The following is an 18082-nucleotide window of genomic DNA, read 5'->3' as shown; positions in this document are numbered from 1 at the left end:
CCGTTTAGCGGCTTGAGCTCTCTCTGGCCCATTTCTTCCCGGTCTCATCCTGCTGAGGCTGCGAGCGGACCGAGGGCGCGGGTCCGTCCGTCCGTGGGTGCGTGCCCCCAAGCTGGAGAGAGGAGGAGGAGAGGGGGCTGGGGGCTGCGAGCTGAGCTCCAGGAAGACGCCCCGCGGGCCAAGGTGATGACAGAGCGGACGCTGGCCATGCGGAGCCTGGGAGAGGGACACGTGCACCCTGCGCGCTTGCTTTGCTGCGCCTGGGGGAGAGCCCCCCCCCCCGCCGCCGTGGCTCCACAGGGCCCCCCAGCGACGCGCCGCCCCGCTCTCTCCCTCCCCCCCCCCGTGGCTCCACAGCGTCCCCCGGCGGCGCGCCGCCTCCTCCCCCCCACCCCCGCCCCGCCGCGCGCACGCCGCCCCCGCCCCCATCGCTTGACTCGGCGAGCGCGCGCTCGGCTGCTCCGAGGGCTAGGCCGCGGTCCTGCCCGCACCTCCCGGCTCCGGGGCCGGCGGGGACAGGAGCAGGTGCCTGAGCCGGCCCAGCCGGGCAGAGGATGGCCGGGCCACGGGGCGCCGCAGCCGGGCCGGGCCGGGGCCCCGGGCAGCAGCCGCGCGGGGGGAGCCGCAGGTAGGGGACGGGGCTGAGCTGGGCGGGGGTGGGGTGGGGAGGGAGCGGGGAGGAGGAGGGAGCGGGGGAGGAGGCTGAGCGGGGGGGGGGGGCGGGGGGAGGGGGGGGGGGGGAAGGCTGAGCGGGGGCGGAGCAGGGGAGGAGGCTGAGCTGGGGGGGTGCAGGGAGGGGGGAGGAGGCTGAGCGGGAGGTGCAGAGGGGCAAGCAGGCCGGCCCCCCGCCCCCCTCCGCCTTGGAACACTTTGTGGGACTGGGGCGGGGGGGGGGGCCTTGTTTCGTTCTTCCCATAGTTCAGAACATGGTCCGTCCCGCTTCTGCGCCCCCGGCCTTTCCCCTCCCTTTAGCTGGTTTCCGAAGGGAAGGCGGAGGAGACAGAAGTGGGTCCCCCGCGCGGCGGGGTGCGGGGCCCCTTTTTGTCCGGCCCGGGCGGGCGCCCCACTGCGCGTTTGTTGGGTCGGATGGGCAGCACGAGGGGCCAGAGAGGGCTGGACCTGGCCGGGACCCCCCACTTCGCCCCCTCTCCCCCGAGGCTTGGAAGTAATGGTCTCCACCTGAGGCTTGTGTAACACGAGGGGGTAGACCGGACGTTTCTCCAAAGGCCCCTTCCATCTGGGAATCCTGTGGTCACTAACCGAGAGCCCTGCGGGCGTGGGGGGTGGGGATGAAGCAGCCGAGAGGGAGGAGGGGGCTTTGGGGGCGGGGAGAGTCTTGCGAGTGCCGGGGCCAGTCCCTAAGAAGGCCAGTGGGAGAGCGGTCAGAGGGCCAGAGGCGGGGGGGGGGGGGGGGGGGGGGGGGGGGGGGGGGGGGGGGGGGGGGGGTGTGTGGAAGTGAGAGGAGCTGGGAGTCCAGGGAAAGATGCCGTGAGAAGTGGGGGGACCCCAGGAGGGAGAAGCCTGCAGTGACCCCCAGAGAAAGAGAGTGGAAAGAGGGACGGCCAGGATGGCAGAGGCCCCGGGGGTGGGGAGGGGTGTGTGAGTGACTTGGGAGCCTTTTGATTTTTAAAATGGATTTCTTGTAGCCCTTGCCTGAGAGGTCACTGGGATATGGGCCAATGGGGCCCAAGAGGTGGATGACAATAGTACGTGAAAACAGCCGGGGATGCTGAAGGGTTCACCTGGGCCCTCCCAGCATCTCCCTGGCCTGTTTCAGATGTGACCTACCTTCCTAGAGAAAGCTGGGGACTAGCTCAGAATCAGTGGGCTTGTAAGTAGGTGAATTCTTATTGAAATCGTGCCCTGCATGCCGCCCCTCCCCCCTGCCCCCCCCAAGAATGAGAATCTTCCCAGGAGACAATGTTCTCCCCTTGGAAATTAAAGAAACTGCTCCAGATACTGGCTTCCGTCTTCTGTGTTCTTAGTATTGGCTGTAGTTTGAACAACTGAAGTATCTTTGGCCCGAAATGGGGGTTTATTTCTTATAATGAGAATGATATAATATTACATCATAAATGCTATATAAGTGGTAGCTATTATTATTATTATTATATTGTTTTAATGCTTGTTAGGCACATTACAAATACGTCATTTTATGCTCGTAACAACTGTTGGAAGTAGGTGCTATTATTATCCCCATTTTACAGATGAGATGACTGAGGCAGAAGGCAGCAAAGTGACATATTCAGTCACAGTAAGTGACGGAGTCAGGATATGAATTCAGATCTCGCTGACTCGGGGCAGCTAGGTGGCACAGTGGATAGAGTGCCTGGCCTGGAGTCAACAGGACTCAAATTCAAATTTGGCCTCAAACACTTCCTAGCTGTGTGACCCCGGGCAGGTCACTTCACCCTGCTTGCCTCAGTTTCCTCATCTGTAAAATGAGCTGGAGAAGGAAATGGCAAACCAACGGAGAAGTCCCCACACAGAGAGTCACAGAGGTGACTGAACAGTGACTTGCTGACTTCAGGCCCAGGTTTCTATCTGACGCATCCCCCCAGCTGCCTGTTCTCTCTCATCCAGAGCAAACTTAATCACAGATTTAAAACAAACAAACAAACAAACAAAAACCTCAGATGTCATTAAGAGTGCTTGTGGACCTTGGAATGGTCCGTCCTGTCGTTCAGATAAGAAAAACATCAGCAGGCCTCTGCAGGTAGGAAGTTTCACCTGGGGAGGCTCCCAGCCAGAATATGAGGAATGTAGGAGGGCTCACAGACACACCCTCTGGAGAATCAGAGAAGCTTCTTTTTTCTGATGTGTCTCCCCTCACCCTGCAGCGTCCTAGAAGGATTGCCTTTATCTGTCACAGCCCAACAATGAAAGCATCCTTTGTTCATCAAGTCTCAGCTCAGATCCCACATCCAGCTGGAGGCCCTGGTCCCTCTCTCCCCTCCCCAAGAAATCAGTGCCTTCCACTCTGAGATTTCTCCTACTAGATACAGAGTAGGTACCTAATTGTATGTCAGCTTCCCCATTAGAATATACCCTCCTTGGGGGCAGCTAGGTGGTGCAGTGGATAGAGCACTGGCCCTGGATTCAGGAGGACCTGAGTTCCAATCCGGCCTCAGACACATAACACTTACTAGCTGTGTGGCCCTGGGCAAGTCACTTAACCCCATTGCCTAGCCAAAAAAAAAAAAATATACCGTCCTTGAGGGCAGGCACAGTGTCTGCCTTTCTTTGCATCTCCAGGGCTTAGCACAGTACCTGGTACATTGTAGGGGCATAATCAGTGTTTATTAGTTGAGTGATTGATTGAGGTCAGTGCTGAAGTACCTGTCTTCAGTCCTTCACCCCTGTAGTGGCTGGGCATGCCTAGGAGGGAGGTTTAGGTTGTTTGTTGGGCCAAACAAAATGTTGTGGTTTTTTTCCCCAATTTCCTTTTGTGTGTATGAGGGCTTTTGGTCAGTTTCAGAGGGTGTGTATGCGAGAGAGAGAGGGAGAAAGGAAGAGGAAAAAGGAAAGAGAAGAAGAGAGAGGGAAAAGAGGAAAGGAAGGGAGACAAAGAGAAAGAGGAGGAGATGAAGAGAGGGAGAAGGGAGAAAGATGGGGAGAGGAGGAGGTAGAAAAAGAGGGGGGAGAGAGAGAAACATTTTGAAAGTTCTTAAAACCTGGAGCTTGGCAGAACTCTGAAGAACTCTTACCCCTCTGTAGCTCGATATGAATCTCTCTCAGATCACAAATAAATAGTATCCTCTGGTGCCCACGTTGCAAAACCACCATGTAATTTCTTGTTCTTGGTGATTTCTGCTGAGAAACAGCCAAAGGCTAGGATCCTGGATGGAGTTTTAAGCCCAAATCCGGGTGAATCCAGGTCATCTGGAAGCTGACACAGGCATTCCCCCTGCGAAGGGCTGCCTGCTTCCAGATGATCTGGAAGTGGCCCTGGGCAGCTACTTCATGTTTCTCAGACTCAGGTTCCTCATCTGTAGAATGGAGCTAATAATAGCCGCTACCTTACAGATTGTTGGGATGGCATAGGTAAATGGGAGGGCATAGGTAAACTGCTTTGTGAAAACATAGCATGCTTGATAGATACTGCTGTTGTTTTTATTAGGATAGTAGAACTTTGAGCTGGCAGTCATCAAATGTGAGGCCTGGGGAGGTGAAGGGTCATGCAGCCTGCCGTCACACAGCTGGGCTGGTAAGAGGCAGAGCCCGGGTTTGAGCTGGGCGCTCCTGCTGGACGTCAGCATTGCCACGTGGCTGCCATCTCCATCGTGGGAGGACGTGCCCCCACAGATGGACTCTCAGGCCTTGGGGCCTGTTTGGGGTGGGAAGCCTGCAGCTCTTCTCAGGGCATGGCCCTCCTCACATCCTGGCTCGTTTCTTTCTCTGTTGGGTCTTTCCCTCCTTGTTCTAGCTTCTCTGGGAGGTCGGTTCTTCTTTGCGTGGTCCTTCCTTGGGGGCAGAGACACGAGCCTTCAGTGGTCATGCCGGCCACGTGCCTCGGGCAGTGCCAAGAGTAACTCCAGAATGTCAGGAGGAACGTCCCTTCAGAATCTCAGTCCTGAGCACCGGCTCGTCACAGGATACATGGGGGTGGGAATGAACAGGTCGCCTGGCATTTGGTTCAAGCACCTCCTTTGCCTCCTGGGAACGTCATCAGGGTGAACCTGGCCGCTTAAGACCCTGAGGTGGTGCTTTGGGCCAAGATGTGAGTAGATGTGGGTAGATGTGAGACTCTGGCTGGGTTCCTGGGTCTAATGTTCCGGTGCCTTTTAATTCCTAAACACCAGCTTGGATTAGTCAGTCAGTTAATCTTCATTTATTAAACACCTACCATGTGCCAGGCACTGGGAATACAAAAGGAGGCAAAAGTCAGTCCCTGCCCTCGAGGAGCTTACAGTCTAATGGGGGCACAACAAGCAAACAACTCCATACAAATAAGCCAAATACAGGATGAATAGGAAGTAAATGGGGAGGGGGGCACGGGAGAGGTTAAGAAAGGCTTCCTGAAGAAGGTGGGATTTTAGTTGGGGCTTAAAGGAAGCCCAGATTAGGACAGGTTGGACCTCAGTTTCCCCAAATGCAAAAAGGAGCCATGGATATAATTAATTGAAAAAATAAACAATTGCATTTTGTCAGCATCCACCAGGTACATCACTGAAGTATCAATCAATGAATATTAATTAAGTAGTTAATTAATTTTAGTTTTCAACATTCACTTCCATAAGCTTTTGAGTTTTAAATTTCCCCCTCCCTCCTCTCTTCCCTCTCCAAGATGGCATGCAAACTGATATAGGCTATACACGTATGATTATATTAAACATATTTCCACATTAGTCATGTTGTGAAAGAAGAATCAGAACAAAAGGGGAAAACCATAAGAAAGAAAAGCCAAAGGAAAAAGAGAAAGTAGTATGCTTCGATCTGCATTCAGACTCCACAGTTCTTTCTCTGGATGTGGATAGCATTTTCCATCACGAGTCTTTTGGAATAGTCTTAGATCCTTGCATCGCTGAGAAGAGCTAAGTCTGTCAAAGTTGGTTATCACACAATGTGACTGTTACTGTGTACAATGTTCTCCTGGTTCTGCTCACTTCACTCAGCATGAGTTCATGCAAGTCTTTCTAGTTTTTCTGAAGTCACCCTGCTCATCATTTCATATAGCACGATGGTATTCCATTACATTCATATACCACAACTTGCTCAGCCATCCCCTAGTTGATGGGCATCCCCTCAATTTCCAATTCTTGGCCACCACAAAAAAGAGCTGCTATGAATATTTTTGTACGTGTGTGTCCTTTTCCCATTTGTATGATCTCTTTGGGATACAGCCCTAGAAGTGCTATTGCTGGGTCAAAGGGTATGCACTTTTTTTTTTTTTTTTTTTTTTTTGGTGAGGCAATTGGGGTTAAGTGACTTGCCCAGAGTCACACAGCTAGTGAGTGTTATGTGTCTGAGGCCAGATTTGAACTCAGGTCCTCCTGAATCCAGGGCCAGTGCTCTATCCATTGTGCCACTTAGCTGCCCCATGTATACACGTTTTTATAGCCCTTTGGGCATAGTTGCACCATTGCTCTCCAGAATGGTTGGATCAGTTCACAACTCCACTAACAATGCATTAGTGTTCTAATTTTCCCACATCTTCTCCAGCATTTATCATTTTCCCGTTTTGTCATGTTAGCCAATCTGATAAATGAGGTGATACCTCACAGTTGTTTTAACTTGCGTTTTTCTTATCAGTAGTGATTTAGAGCATTTTTTCACAGGACTATAGATAGCTTTAATTTTCAGTCAACATTTATTAAGCACCTACTGTGTGCTAAGGCCCTGTGCTAAGCTCTTGGGATACAAAAAGAGACAGAAGGCTGGCCCCAAGGAGCTTACAGTCTAATTAGAGTAATCATGTCCAGAGTCAGAGGACCATAATTCTAGAACTGTGGAGGACCTTAGGATGGAGGACAAAGCGTTTACCTAGTGCCAGGCATTTTGCTTGTGCCTTAGAAGCTTCCTAGTTCAAGCCATTCATTTTACAGATGAAGAAACTGAGGCTCAGAGAGGGCGACTTGCCTAAGGTCAGAATCACAGGTCCTGACTCCATATCCAAACCTCTTTCTGCTATACTTCTGTGTCTCTCTGGTGTAATGGTTTTTAATTTGAATTTTTATCAGCATCTTTTGTTTTGACATTACCTTTTGTTTTGATATTTGTTTGACATTGCACCCTGACCCTACCCAGGGAGCCATTCCTTATAACTCTTTTTGGAAAAGGCAGGTCAGAAAAACTAGCCAGCACGTCAGCTGAGTCTGGCCAAACATGTGGTGTTCAAGACCCCTGCCCCCGCCACACCCTAGGTAAATAATAATAATAACTAGCATTTATAAAGCTCCTACTGTGTGCCAGATACTGTACTGAGTGCTCTACAATTATTATCTCATTTGATCCTCATGACAGCCCTGGGAGGTAGATGCCATTATTATCCCCATTTACAGATGAGGAAACTGAGGCAAACTAGGATTAAGAGATTTGTCCAAAGTTACATGGCTGAAAAATGTCTGAGGCCAGATTTGAATTCAGGTCACACAGCTAGTAAGTGTGTGAAACAGGATTCAAACTCTGGTCTTCCAGACTTTAGGCCTGGCAAAGAAGGGAAGATGGCACTGGTATTAGTTACTACCAGCATTAGCTATCATCAGTCTGAGCAGCAACAAGAAGTGACATTTTTATCAATTCTCATGAACCCAAAAATCACAGAACTGAAGACTTAGAGCTAAAAGGGACTTCAGAAGTCATCAACTACAATTTTCTCATTCTACAGGCAGGGAAACTGAGGCGACAGAGAAAGGACAAGTGACTTGCCCAAGGTCACGCTGGCAAAAAGTGATAGAGGTTGGATTAGAACCCAGGTCCTCATATATGCTTTTCCCAGTAGACCCTGTGCTAGATAGAGGCTGAGATGTTTTTAAAAAATTAATTAACAAAAATCTAATTTCTCTTCCTCCTTTTAAAAAAGAAAAAGCCTTTGTGACCAATATTAGGCTGAGATTTCACTAGCTATCATGTTTTCCTCTATTAAGCCCTCTCAATTCCAGTATCTTCCTTCTGTGACTTATTTCCTGCATACAGCTTGCTTTGTATATAGCTGTTTGCATTAGAGTGGAAGCTCCTCTGGGGCAGGGACTATCTTTTGCCTCTTTTTGTATCCCTAGTGCTTAGCACAGTGCCTGGCACACAGTAGGTACTTAATAAATGTTCATTGATTAAGTGGAGTGTTTCTTAGGGGATGATTTCATTGGCACAGAGAACTCTCAGATGAAAAACTGTGGATTAGTGGAGGTTGCCGACTCTGCAGCCTGTGGGCTTGGAGGTGTGCGTGGGCTGTAAGAGGTTCATGGTCCCCCAGACCGGGCGAGACCAGACTTGACCCTGGCCCAGGTTGGCTCCCAGGCCAACTCCATCCCGCTCCTCCACACCACCTCTCTCCCTTAGGGGCAGGGAAATCAAACGCCATTGGGCGGTGTTTTCTCTCCTTTCAGATTTTATCTCCGTGTCTAGAGAGACCTGTTAATTTGAGGTATTTTATTTACTTCTCCAAATAATGACAGACTTGACTTTAGGATGTTTCATTTGGGTGCTGTTCCTTGGGCTGAATGAGAAGCGTTGCTCGGCTTTGGTGCCTTCCTGGGGTCCTTCTAATCTGCCTGTCATCACTTTGAATGCATTGAAGTGGGGCTGGGCAGGGGATCCCCCCCAAAGCACAAAGTGCTGGGCTGGGAATCAGAAAGACTGAATATAAATCTAGCCTCAGGCATGTGACATGGGATTGGGGGAGGCAGTCACTGAGCCTCTGTTTGCCTCAGTTTTCTCATCTGTCAAATGGGGATAATAAGACCCCTCACCTTACCGGGTCCTTGCGAGTGTCAGATGAGGTCATCTTGGTAAAAAGTGCCTGGCACATAGTGGGCACCTAATTATTGCTTATTGCATTCCATTGAACCCCTGACTTTTCATGGGTGCTTCCTTCCTTTTGTCAGCCGTTTCTTTTAAAGATCAGTTTTCTGTGGCAAACCTAACTGGAATATCTTGTTTGAGTCACAGTATGAAGGTCTGGCTTTCTGTTTCTCTAAATGAAGGGGGATTGGGGATGCACAGCAAAACAGCTGAATGGTAGATAACGTTCTCTCTGCCTCACCCTGAGCTCATGGAATGTGTGCATGCCATCATGTGATTTATTGGACCACTGGTGGTCTTCAGATAGGTGGTCTGCCAAGCTGTGTGTTTAAGTATTTAATAATCCAGGGATCGTTTAGTCACCCTGTGGTGTCAGGGGCTGAGTGGTTTTGTTTCTGTGGACCTGAACTGGGTTTTATTAAGCACCTACTGTGTGCTGGTGCCTGGGCTAGGCTCTGGGGATTTTTTTTTCCAGACCAGTCCTGTGATTTTATCCTTTTGGAAAACCTCCTCTTTCAATTGAGATCTGCCACATAAGCCTTAGAGGACTGCCCAGGGTCCTAGAGATTAAATGAACAAACAAAAAATCTTTTGTTGGGGAATGATAAGTGAACATAAAATCCACTTAAGGGAATTTGGAGTGGATGTGGGGCATGAGGAAAGTGCACACAGCTGAGGGGGTCAGGCAAGACCTGGGGGAGCAGGTAGGGACCGAGGTGGGCCTTGAATGGCACTCAGGGATCCGGGAGGGAGAGGAGAGAGGGCGTGGGGGGGGGGTTGGCTGTAGCATAAAGTGCACAAGGGGCAGTATTTTGAATTCAACATGGAAAGAGAGATCCTGTGTGATTCTTCTCTGAAGCCCGACATTGTGGTGTTTGGACAGTCCTGGGCTCTCTGGGCTGACAGCTGGACAGGCAGATTCTGTGTGCTGCCCTGGAGAATCCCTAGCATGGCCTAACCCAGGGGTGGGGAACCTGCAGTGGCCTAAATGACCAAATTGACCAAATTGGTCAAAGGGCTGTGCCTGAGGACCTAGAGGGCTGAAGGTTCCCCCCCCCCCCCAACCTAACCACTGCCACTGTCCGAAAGCCAACAGCACCTGCCTCATTGTCAGCTGAGGTCTGGCTGGGGCCGGAGAGGGCAGCGAGGAAGAGCCCAGGTTCCAGTGCTTCCTCTGATGCTTATGACCTCAGGGCTCTTGGGGGGTCACGCTTCCTCTGTCTGGGCCTCAGTTTCCTCCCTTGTATTTGGTGGTCCCTTTCGGCTCTGTATCTGAGTGAGTCTTTGATTTTTTTTGTGAGGGTGAACACCTGTGTCATTGAACTCTTTAGGTACAGTGTGTGTAGCCTGTGATGGGTGGTCTTCCCACCCCCCTCCCTCTCTCCCTCCCTCCCTCCCTCCCTCCATCCCTGCCTCTCTCCCTCTCTGCCTGCTCAGCCTACATACACGTCTCTCCTATCCACGTCATCTGATGACTGTCTCCCCATGGGGCTTCATCCAGTGGGGGACACTCCTCCTGTATTTACCTTGCCCTGATGTTGTCCGTTGGTGTTAAGGGGGTGCTTACCTGGGCTTAGCCCTGGGCTTATCCATACTTGGATGATGAGAACACGGTGTAGATAGGATCAGAAGGCTCATCTGCACATTGTCCCTCCTGGAAGGTTTACGGGCATTTCTCTGCATTGTGGTTTTTAGTTGGTTACTTATCATAAGCTGAGATCAGAATTCATAAAATGAATATTCAGGTTGTGATTGACTTTGGAATTTCCTTCATTGGAGGAGGTAGTTAAAAAAGAATCCTTTGCCAAGAGGGCCAGGGTGGGCAATGTTTTCAAGTGTTAGCGATTCAGGAAGCCGTCATTCATTCATGGGAATTCATTAGTGTGTAAAGCCCTGTACTAGCTAGTCTTGGGGGGGCCTGCCCCCAAGGACCGCAGGACCTGATGGGGAAACCACCAGCAGTCACCTCTGAGGGATTCTGCCCAGGCTGGGCCCTGAGCTGGGTGCTGGGGGTGCAGTACAAGGAGGAGATAGCCCCTGCCCCCAAGGGTGGGTGCCCCATGTTCCCTGATGAAATCAGTGCCTAGAGACGGCGGCTTGGGGCCACCAAGACGTTGCAGAATCAGGACAGAGAGATGCAGTGTTGTAGTTTGAGTTTTCTTTGCAGGTTCAAGTGCAGGACCCCGAGGATTTTTCTGTTTCCAAGGCCATTATCCTCCGGTTACGGGTAACGCTCATCCCATGGACATTGGCATGGCGACCTTTAGTCCATTAATAGGAAAGGGCGGGATGTGAATCCTTCCCATCCCCCAGTGAAGTCCTGACAGTTTGTCCTGCCTCACAGTGTCTTTTTGGCTCACAGGTGTTTGTCATGGTTCACTAGGGAGCATGTGGTCCTCTGCAGCATTCACGTAGTGCCAGGGCATGGGTGGGTGGCGGGCTGGGTCAGAATTGGCTGTGAGCCTGCGGAGGAACAGCCAGGAGAGCCACATTGTACCTTGATTAGAAGCAAACGCAGGAGGAAGAAGAGGCCCTGCTCCCGGGCGGAGGTAGGCCAGCGAGGGAGCTCAGCCGGCAGGTCGGTCACCCGGGGTGATGTGGGGCCAAACTCGCTGCCCACATTTTATCGCCTTTCCCCCCACGGGAACAATATGGGCGCAACACGGCATCTGTGCTGAACAGAGAGAAAGGGCCGGGGTGGGCCGGGCAAGGCAGTGGGGACAAACAGCTTGGCCCAGGGTGGCAGGATGGGCAGAAAGACCTGTAATCTGCATTTTCATTTTTGGGGAAGGTAGCTTCCACAGTTGATGGACAGTCCAAGTTCTGGGAAGGGCTCTGGTCCTTTTTAGAAGCTACTATGCAGACGGGGTGGGCAGGTGGCAGTTTAAAGATTTCTAGTCATTTCCCCCATTTGGAATCATAGGATCAGTTCCTACTTGGGTAGGAATAGAATAGGACTTACTGCCAATATTATGTTGAAATTTATTGAAAAGAAGGGATGCTGCCATTTAGTGTGATCCGTGGACTGCATGATGGTCTTCTGTCTTCTGCGTACCGAGAAGGCTGGACAACGGCGTGCCTCCCCTCACCCCCTGCCTCAGTGTCACCAGACTGTTTCCTAATAATCCTTTCCCCTCTCAGCCACCTAGATAAGTTTCATCTTAAGGAAACTTCGTAGACAAAAACTCCAGATTTTTCAAAAGATGCATGAGACGGTGATCATTAACCTCATTACAAGAAATGACTGTGTCCGTGGATGTTTCTCTGAAGAGTGATTTATAAGAAAGCGGGCTAACAGATGCAGCCCCTGCCCCCGAGGAGCAGACTGCATCACCCTGGGAAGGCCCCTCCATGTCTCTGAGCTGGGCTTGGCCTCAGTGTCCTCTGGTCTAGTCTTGGGATGGCTTCAGCCTGTGGCACTCTCTTGGACACAGAATGATTTGGGGATTTGTTCTGTTGGACTGTTCAGTTGGAGCATCGGTTCTTAACCTTTTTTGCCCACTATCAGGGTCCCCTTTGGCAGTCAGGGGCAGCCTCACGGACTCCTTCTCAGAATCATGTTTTAAATATGTAACATATTACAAAATGCATGCTTAGCACAGTGCCAGGATTACTGAAGGAAGCCAATTGTGTTGAAACACAGCTATTTTTTATGTTGAAGTCCTAGTTGTTTTTAAGAGAAGCTCAGTTAAGAACCTTTGAGTTAGAGGTGTCCCTGGGGCCCTTCCGGAGTGAATCCCTTCCCATGAGAGATTATAGGCCTAGTAATTCCCATTCACATAGACTGGTAGAACAGAGTGCACTCAACTTTGTCCCAAATTCTAAGCTTCTTATCGCGTTTTGAGTGTCCTTGGTGATGTAGATAAAATATGAATAGGTCAGCCATTGAATGGTAAAGAAGATAATGGAAATAGACATGTGACCCACTGCTTCCTTGAAAAAAGAGGAGGATTACCTGGGGGGGGAGACAGGGTGGGCCACAAAGGCTAGGGTCCTCCAGGACGAGTCACCGAGCTGGAGGGGGCTCTCTTGGCTCAGAATTTTGTCTCTTTCCAAGGGGATGGTAGGGGAGGGAGGACCATGGGAGCACAGCTGGAAGGGATCTTAGCGACCATCCACTCCATTTTACAGATGAGGAAACTGAGGCCCTGGAGGTGCCTCCGATCCCAACTCCAGCAGACTTTCTGGCTGCCGAAACCAGTGAGGGGATCTTAACTGTTGCCAGCAGGAAGAGGGGTGAGACTGAGAACCCCATAGTTTCCTTTTTGTTTTATTCTGGCTCATTATCAAATCAAATGAGATAATCATTGTAAAAAGTACCGGGCACATAGCCAGATTGTTTGAATGCTTATTCTGGCCTGGGCCTTACCCAGCATCTGGGCACAGAGAAGCTGGATCGACATGTTCTGCTTGGCCCCCCAGGGCAGAACCAGCCCCGGCAGGAGGGGGGCCCAGTGGGACCAGTGTGGCCGCGATGCCTGGAAAAGAGTGGGCCCCCCTTCTTTGGGGGTCTTTTCTCGTTGGGCATGTTAGAGAGGGGGATTCTTCTTGTGTTTGGAGGTTGGGCTAGGTGGCCAATGAGGGCCTGCTAACGCTCCTATTCTGGGCTTCTGTGAGAGGCTGCTGCCCTCTGGACAGGGCTGGACCCGCCTGTGTGTGCATACTCACAGAGGATGTCCTCAGTTTCCACCTCCCATGCCTGCTGGCCCAGCGCCAACCCCACTTTGCCTTCTGCCCCCATGCCTTTCCTCTTATAGGCACTAGGTGGCAGACTAGACTTAGAGTCACAAAGACCTGAGTTCAAATCCTGTCTCAGACTCTGGGCCCTGAGCAAGTCACTTCATTTCTTTTGGCCTCAGGTTCCTTATCTGTAGAGTGGGGATAATGTGAGTACACCCCCCCCCCCGGGTTGTTGAGAGGATCAAATGAAATCGTGTTTGTAAAGGGCTTTCCAAACCTGGAACGCCACTTCCATGTCTGCCGTCATTTCCTGCCTCTTGTCCCAGCGGTAAAAATCCCAAGACAAAGGTTTGAGTCTGTGTGGTTCTTCTGTGACCTTACACAAGTCACTCACTTTCTCAGGGCCTCAATTTTCTTAGCTGTCAAAGGAGAAGCTTGGTAGATGGAGCAGGGGCATTTGGACCATGGCTCCTTGGGCAGTCTGGGGCAATCTGTCAACCCCTTCTCAGAATCCTTTTAAATGTATAAACTGAATAGGATAACAAAGGAAACCAAATAGATTGAAATACCCTTAGCAAAATATTTAGAAAAAAGTTACTGGATTTTAGGCTAGGAGCCCCTAGACAGCAGGCCCTCCCAGGCCTCTTCCAGCTCTGAATCTTAGGAATTTTTATAGTCTCACTGCTTTCTTACTGGCCCAAGTTGTTTTCATTTTTCTGAGGCTCAGTTTCCCTGTCTGTAAAATGGGGATAGTAGTCTTGGCAGACCAGGGTTGCCTTGAAGATTATCACCAGCCCTCCACCTCTTCCTCAACAAACTGAAGGCTTTCCCTCTCACCTCCAGGACCAAATATAAAGGCCTCTGGCAATGAAAGCCCTTCCCACCCAGCCCCTTCCTGCCCTCCATCTTCTTACACTTGACTCCCTCGTGCACTCTGCAGTCCATCTTCTCTAACATCGTTGCTTTTCTTCTTACCCAGTCCACCCATCTCCCACCTCCAGCACTTACACCGGCTGTTCCTCAGGCTTGAAACGCTCCGTCCCTTGCCTCCGCTCCCCAGTCACTTTCCATCTCATCTGCCTCTGTGGCCTAGTTATTCACACGTTGTCTCCCCGTTGGATTGGGGACCCCTTGAGGGTACTTGGGGTACTGAGGGTGTTTTGGTCCCCTTTTGTATTCCTAGAGGTTACTAGGTAGCACAGAGGCAGCCGTGATGATCTTGTTCAATTCCTCTTTTTAGGGCAGAACATGAAGCTGGCCATCAGAAGTAGAGCACCACGCTCTGTCTAAAGGACTCTTCTTGGAGGACCAAGCTGGCATCCATGCAGTGCTGACCCTGGAGGACGGACCGCAGGTGGCTGCGTGGGACCCAGCGCCACGGTCCATGTTGCCCTGCATTGGCACCAAGAGTATTTCCTTGGTCGTGTTAGCAGCATGCCTTCGTTGACAAAAGCCCCGAGCACACCACCAGAGGAGAAGCCCAAGGGGAAATCTCCTGCCCTCGAGGACAAGCCCAAGGGGAAATCCCTGCTGGGCCTGGGCTCCCTCTTTGGGAATCGGGGTGAGAAAATTGTTATTGCGAGAAGCGATAGTGCCCCCGATGAGAATGTCCTGAAGATCACCATCACAGAGACCACAGTCATCGAGTCAGACTTGGGCATATGGAATTCACACGCTCTCCTCTACCTCACCCTGTGGTTCTTCTTCAGCTTTTGTACTCTCTTTCTCAACAAGTACATTTTGTCTCTGTTGGAAGGCGAGCCCAGCATGCTGGGTGAGCTCACTCTAGGTTCTTAGGGACATTTTGGGACCTCGTGGTGGGGAAGGGCGCCGGGCACCAGGCAGCTTTCTCTCTCTTTGCCTTATGTACGACGTGTCTGATTTCTGTGCTGCTGGAGATTTAACCCACATGGAGTGCCGGGAGCACGCTGTAGGGATGAGAAAGAAGTCGTTCCCTTGGCTTGCAATGTCAGAGCAAAAGACATGGTTTTCCTATAACTCCACAGATTGGTGTGTGAGATTTTGTGTGTGTGCGTGTGTGTGTGTGTGTGTGTGTGTGTGTGTGTGTGCGTGCGTGTGTGTGTGTGTCTCTCTTAGGGAAGGGTGACGGGCAGTGCAGCTCTCAGCAGAGCTGTTGCCTCAGTTCATTCATCAGGTGTTTAGGACAGTCGAGGCCCTGACTCGATTCTGGCTTTCTCTTCCTCCTAGGAGCTGTGCAGATGTTTTCCACCACACTGATTGGCTGTATTAAGATCTTTGTTCCATGCTGTTTATATCAGCACAAAGCACGCCTGTCCTATCCATCTAATTTCATCATGATAATGATATTTGTTGGACTAATGAGGTAAAGAATCTTTGTGGCTAAGAGAATGTTGGATCATGTTTCTCTATTTAAATCTCATTTTTACCCGTGGTTATGGTCTCTACATCACTTTATTCTTGAATCTATTCCTCCTCCCTCCCTACCCAACATCCTTTACAACAAATATTTTTTTTTTAAGGGGAGGGGGAGAGATTTTTTAAAAGACGGAGAGGACGTTCAGCCAAACTGGCCAAGCTCAAGTGTGTCTCTGCCTCTCCACGAGCATTGGCGCCAGCCTAGGGGAATATGCCAACAAACACGATTGGGTCCTCCTCTGCTTTCAATGTAAACCTTTTAACAGCAGAGAGCGGCCCTCCCGTTCTGGCCACACTTCACCAGTTCTGCGCTGGGCTCCTTCAAGCCTTCTGAAGCAAGCAGACGCTTTTTGTGATAACTCACAAGATAAAGCAGCTTCACCTGAGTGATAACGGCTGATGTCACAGACGCGAGTCTGTGTGCCAACAAATGGCTCCCTTTTTCTGGGGCCTTTTCATATTGGTTCAAAGTTTATTAATAACACTTGTCATAAAGGCAGCAGGGTTCACTTGGAAGAAAGCTGGCCTTGAAAGCTAGGAAGACCTGGGTTCAAGTCCCACCACTAACACTTGCTCGCTCTGTGACCCTGGGCAAGTCCCTCCACCTTAGGGCACGTCTCCCAGACTCTGGGTTGCAGAGAAGAAGCAGACCTGCAGTGGGTTGAAGGACTTTCCCCACCTGGGAGTTCTTCACATCACTGAAATCCCAGGTCCAGTCTCTGTCCCCTCTAGTAGTATTTATTATAAGAGGCAAGTGAAGACAGGAAGACTTGGGGGTCAAGAGGCTGGGCTATAGCAGTTGGTATCTCTGTGACTTTGGGCAGGTTTTTATTCCTCTCTGAGCCTCAGTTCCCTCATCTGTAAAATGGGGATAATAATAGCCCCTCTCTCCCAGGGTGTTGTGAGGAAAGGCTTCAGTCATTTTCCGAGTGGGACGTAAGTGCAAGCAGATGTTACGTAGGGGGAGGCAGATAAAGTCTAGAGTAAGATGAGTGAAACCTTTGGGAGAGAAAATATCTTTTTTTTATTTTTGGTCTACCTGAGGGCAGACATTTCTTTCATATGAACGTGTGTGTCTGATGGTCAGAAATTTCCCTCTTTCAGGATGAAAGACCACTTCTAAGTGGCCTCTCTGGAGGAAGGAACAGGAGATGGCTTTGCTTAGATTTTTTAAAAAATGTATGTGTCTTTCTCTACTTATTATATGATTTTATGATGCTTGCTGACTGTTCTTCATAGAAGCTCTACCTCGCAGCAGGAGAGCCACCCTGATGACCTCTGACCTGCTGTTCTTGACTTCGTTTTCAGATTTGCGACGGTGGTCTTGGGGCTGGTTAGCTTGAAAAACGTGGCTGTCTCGTTTGCCGAAACAGTGAAAAGCTCAGCTCCTATCTTTACGGTCATCATGTCCAGGATGATTTTAGGAGAATACACTGGTAAGTGGTCAGTTCCAAATTGTCGAAGGGTACTAGTGAGGGGCAGGGCTGGGTGGCAGCAGAGATCTCTCCCAGTCCTAGCCCTGAGTTCTGTAATTTAAAGCCTCTCTGCCCCGCACAAGTGAGAGCCCTCAGTATATCCTGCTGACCACGCGATGGAGAGGCTGCTGGCTAGCTAGCTCTTTACAGAGGTCAACATGAAGGCTGGGCGGCCGGGGTGGAAGTAGAGTAGTGGGCTAGGAGAGTAGTTTAAGCATCCCCTAGTCCCCTGGCACTCATTGTAGGGCCTTTGCTGCCCTGCGGCCGAGGCTCCAAAGGCTCCTTCCCTCTTCTTCACCTCTGAGACATTCTCTCCTGTGTCCCTTCTGCTCACCTGGCACTGCACCCTACTTCTGACCCTCGTCTTCTCTGTCCAGACGATTTTCATAGCCTCCTCATGGGCCTCCCTGTCTCCACTCTCTCCTTTGTGGCCCACCCTTCACATAACTAAAGAATTTTCTAATACTCTTATCTGACCGTGCCACAGCCTGTTGGCATAGAAACCTTAGTGCGTCCTGTCTCAGACACATCCTGCCCCCAGCACCCTGGGCAACTCTCCAAAAACCAAAAGCTGCAGAGACGCTTGCATTGGTAGAGAGGGTTTCCTCATTGGGGTTTCCCACATTAGTAGAGTCATGAGGTCAGACTTTCTGTGACCAATTATTGAATTAATGATGACTTACCAGTCATGTGAATACATTATCAATAAAATTATCAGTAAATAAATCTGTTAGAGAAACACATGGGCTTTTAAGTTGTGGGTCCAAATTTTTTTTCACATAAGAAAGACTTATCTAGTAGTACATTTTGGAGACTAGAAGCTACCGGCAATAGCTTATGGTCTGTCTCTCCTCCTCTTCCCTCCAATCTTTCTAGGACTGCTGGTGAATCTGTCCCTTATCCCCGTCATGGGTGGGCTCGCGCTCTGCACAGCCACCGAAATCAGCTTCAACGTCCTGGGGTTTTCCGCAGCCTTGTCCACTAACATCATGGACTGGTAAGACCTAAGACTGTAGTGAGAGTGAGGGAGAGAGACAGAAAAAGCAAGACAAAGACAAAGATGGGAGAAG

General features: G+C 50.5%; 1 protein-coding gene across 6 annotated transcripts in view; it reads left to right on the top strand.

The window, feature by feature from the left end:
• The first annotated feature begins 592 nt into the window (after positions 1-592).
• Positions 593-18082, top strand: part of LOC114038249 (solute carrier family 35 member E2A-like) — a 21206-nt gene continuing 3716 nt past the window's right edge. The window contains exons 1-6 of one of the 6 annotated variants that reach the window (XM_027855472.1): positions 10925-11009; positions 12592-12696; positions 14381-14914; positions 15349-15484; positions 16846-16973; positions 17889-18009. In XM_027855472.1, coding sequence (XP_027711273.1) covers positions 14575-14914; positions 15349-15484; positions 16846-16973; positions 17889-18009 — 725 coding nt within the window. In that variant the 5' untranslated portion in view covers positions 10925-11009; positions 12592-12696; positions 14381-14574. Of the gene's footprint in view, positions 629-10924; positions 11039-12591; positions 12697-14380; positions 14915-15348; positions 15485-16845; positions 16974-17888; positions 18010-18082 lie in introns of those variants that run through there. The other 5 variants (XM_027855476.1, XM_027855471.1, XM_027855473.1 and 2 more) reach the window with 5 other exon arrangements.

The sequence above is a fragment of the Vombatus ursinus genome, unplaced genomic scaffold (genome assembly GCF_900497805.2).
Source record: "Vombatus ursinus unplaced genomic scaffold, bare-nosed wombat genome assembly UNPS02010822.1, whole genome shotgun sequence".
NCBI lineage: Eukaryota > Metazoa > Chordata > Mammalia > Diprotodontia > Vombatidae > Vombatus > Vombatus ursinus.
The sequence above is the reverse complement of the archived record's forward strand: the minus strand, read 5'-3'. Positions and strand labels throughout refer to the sequence as shown.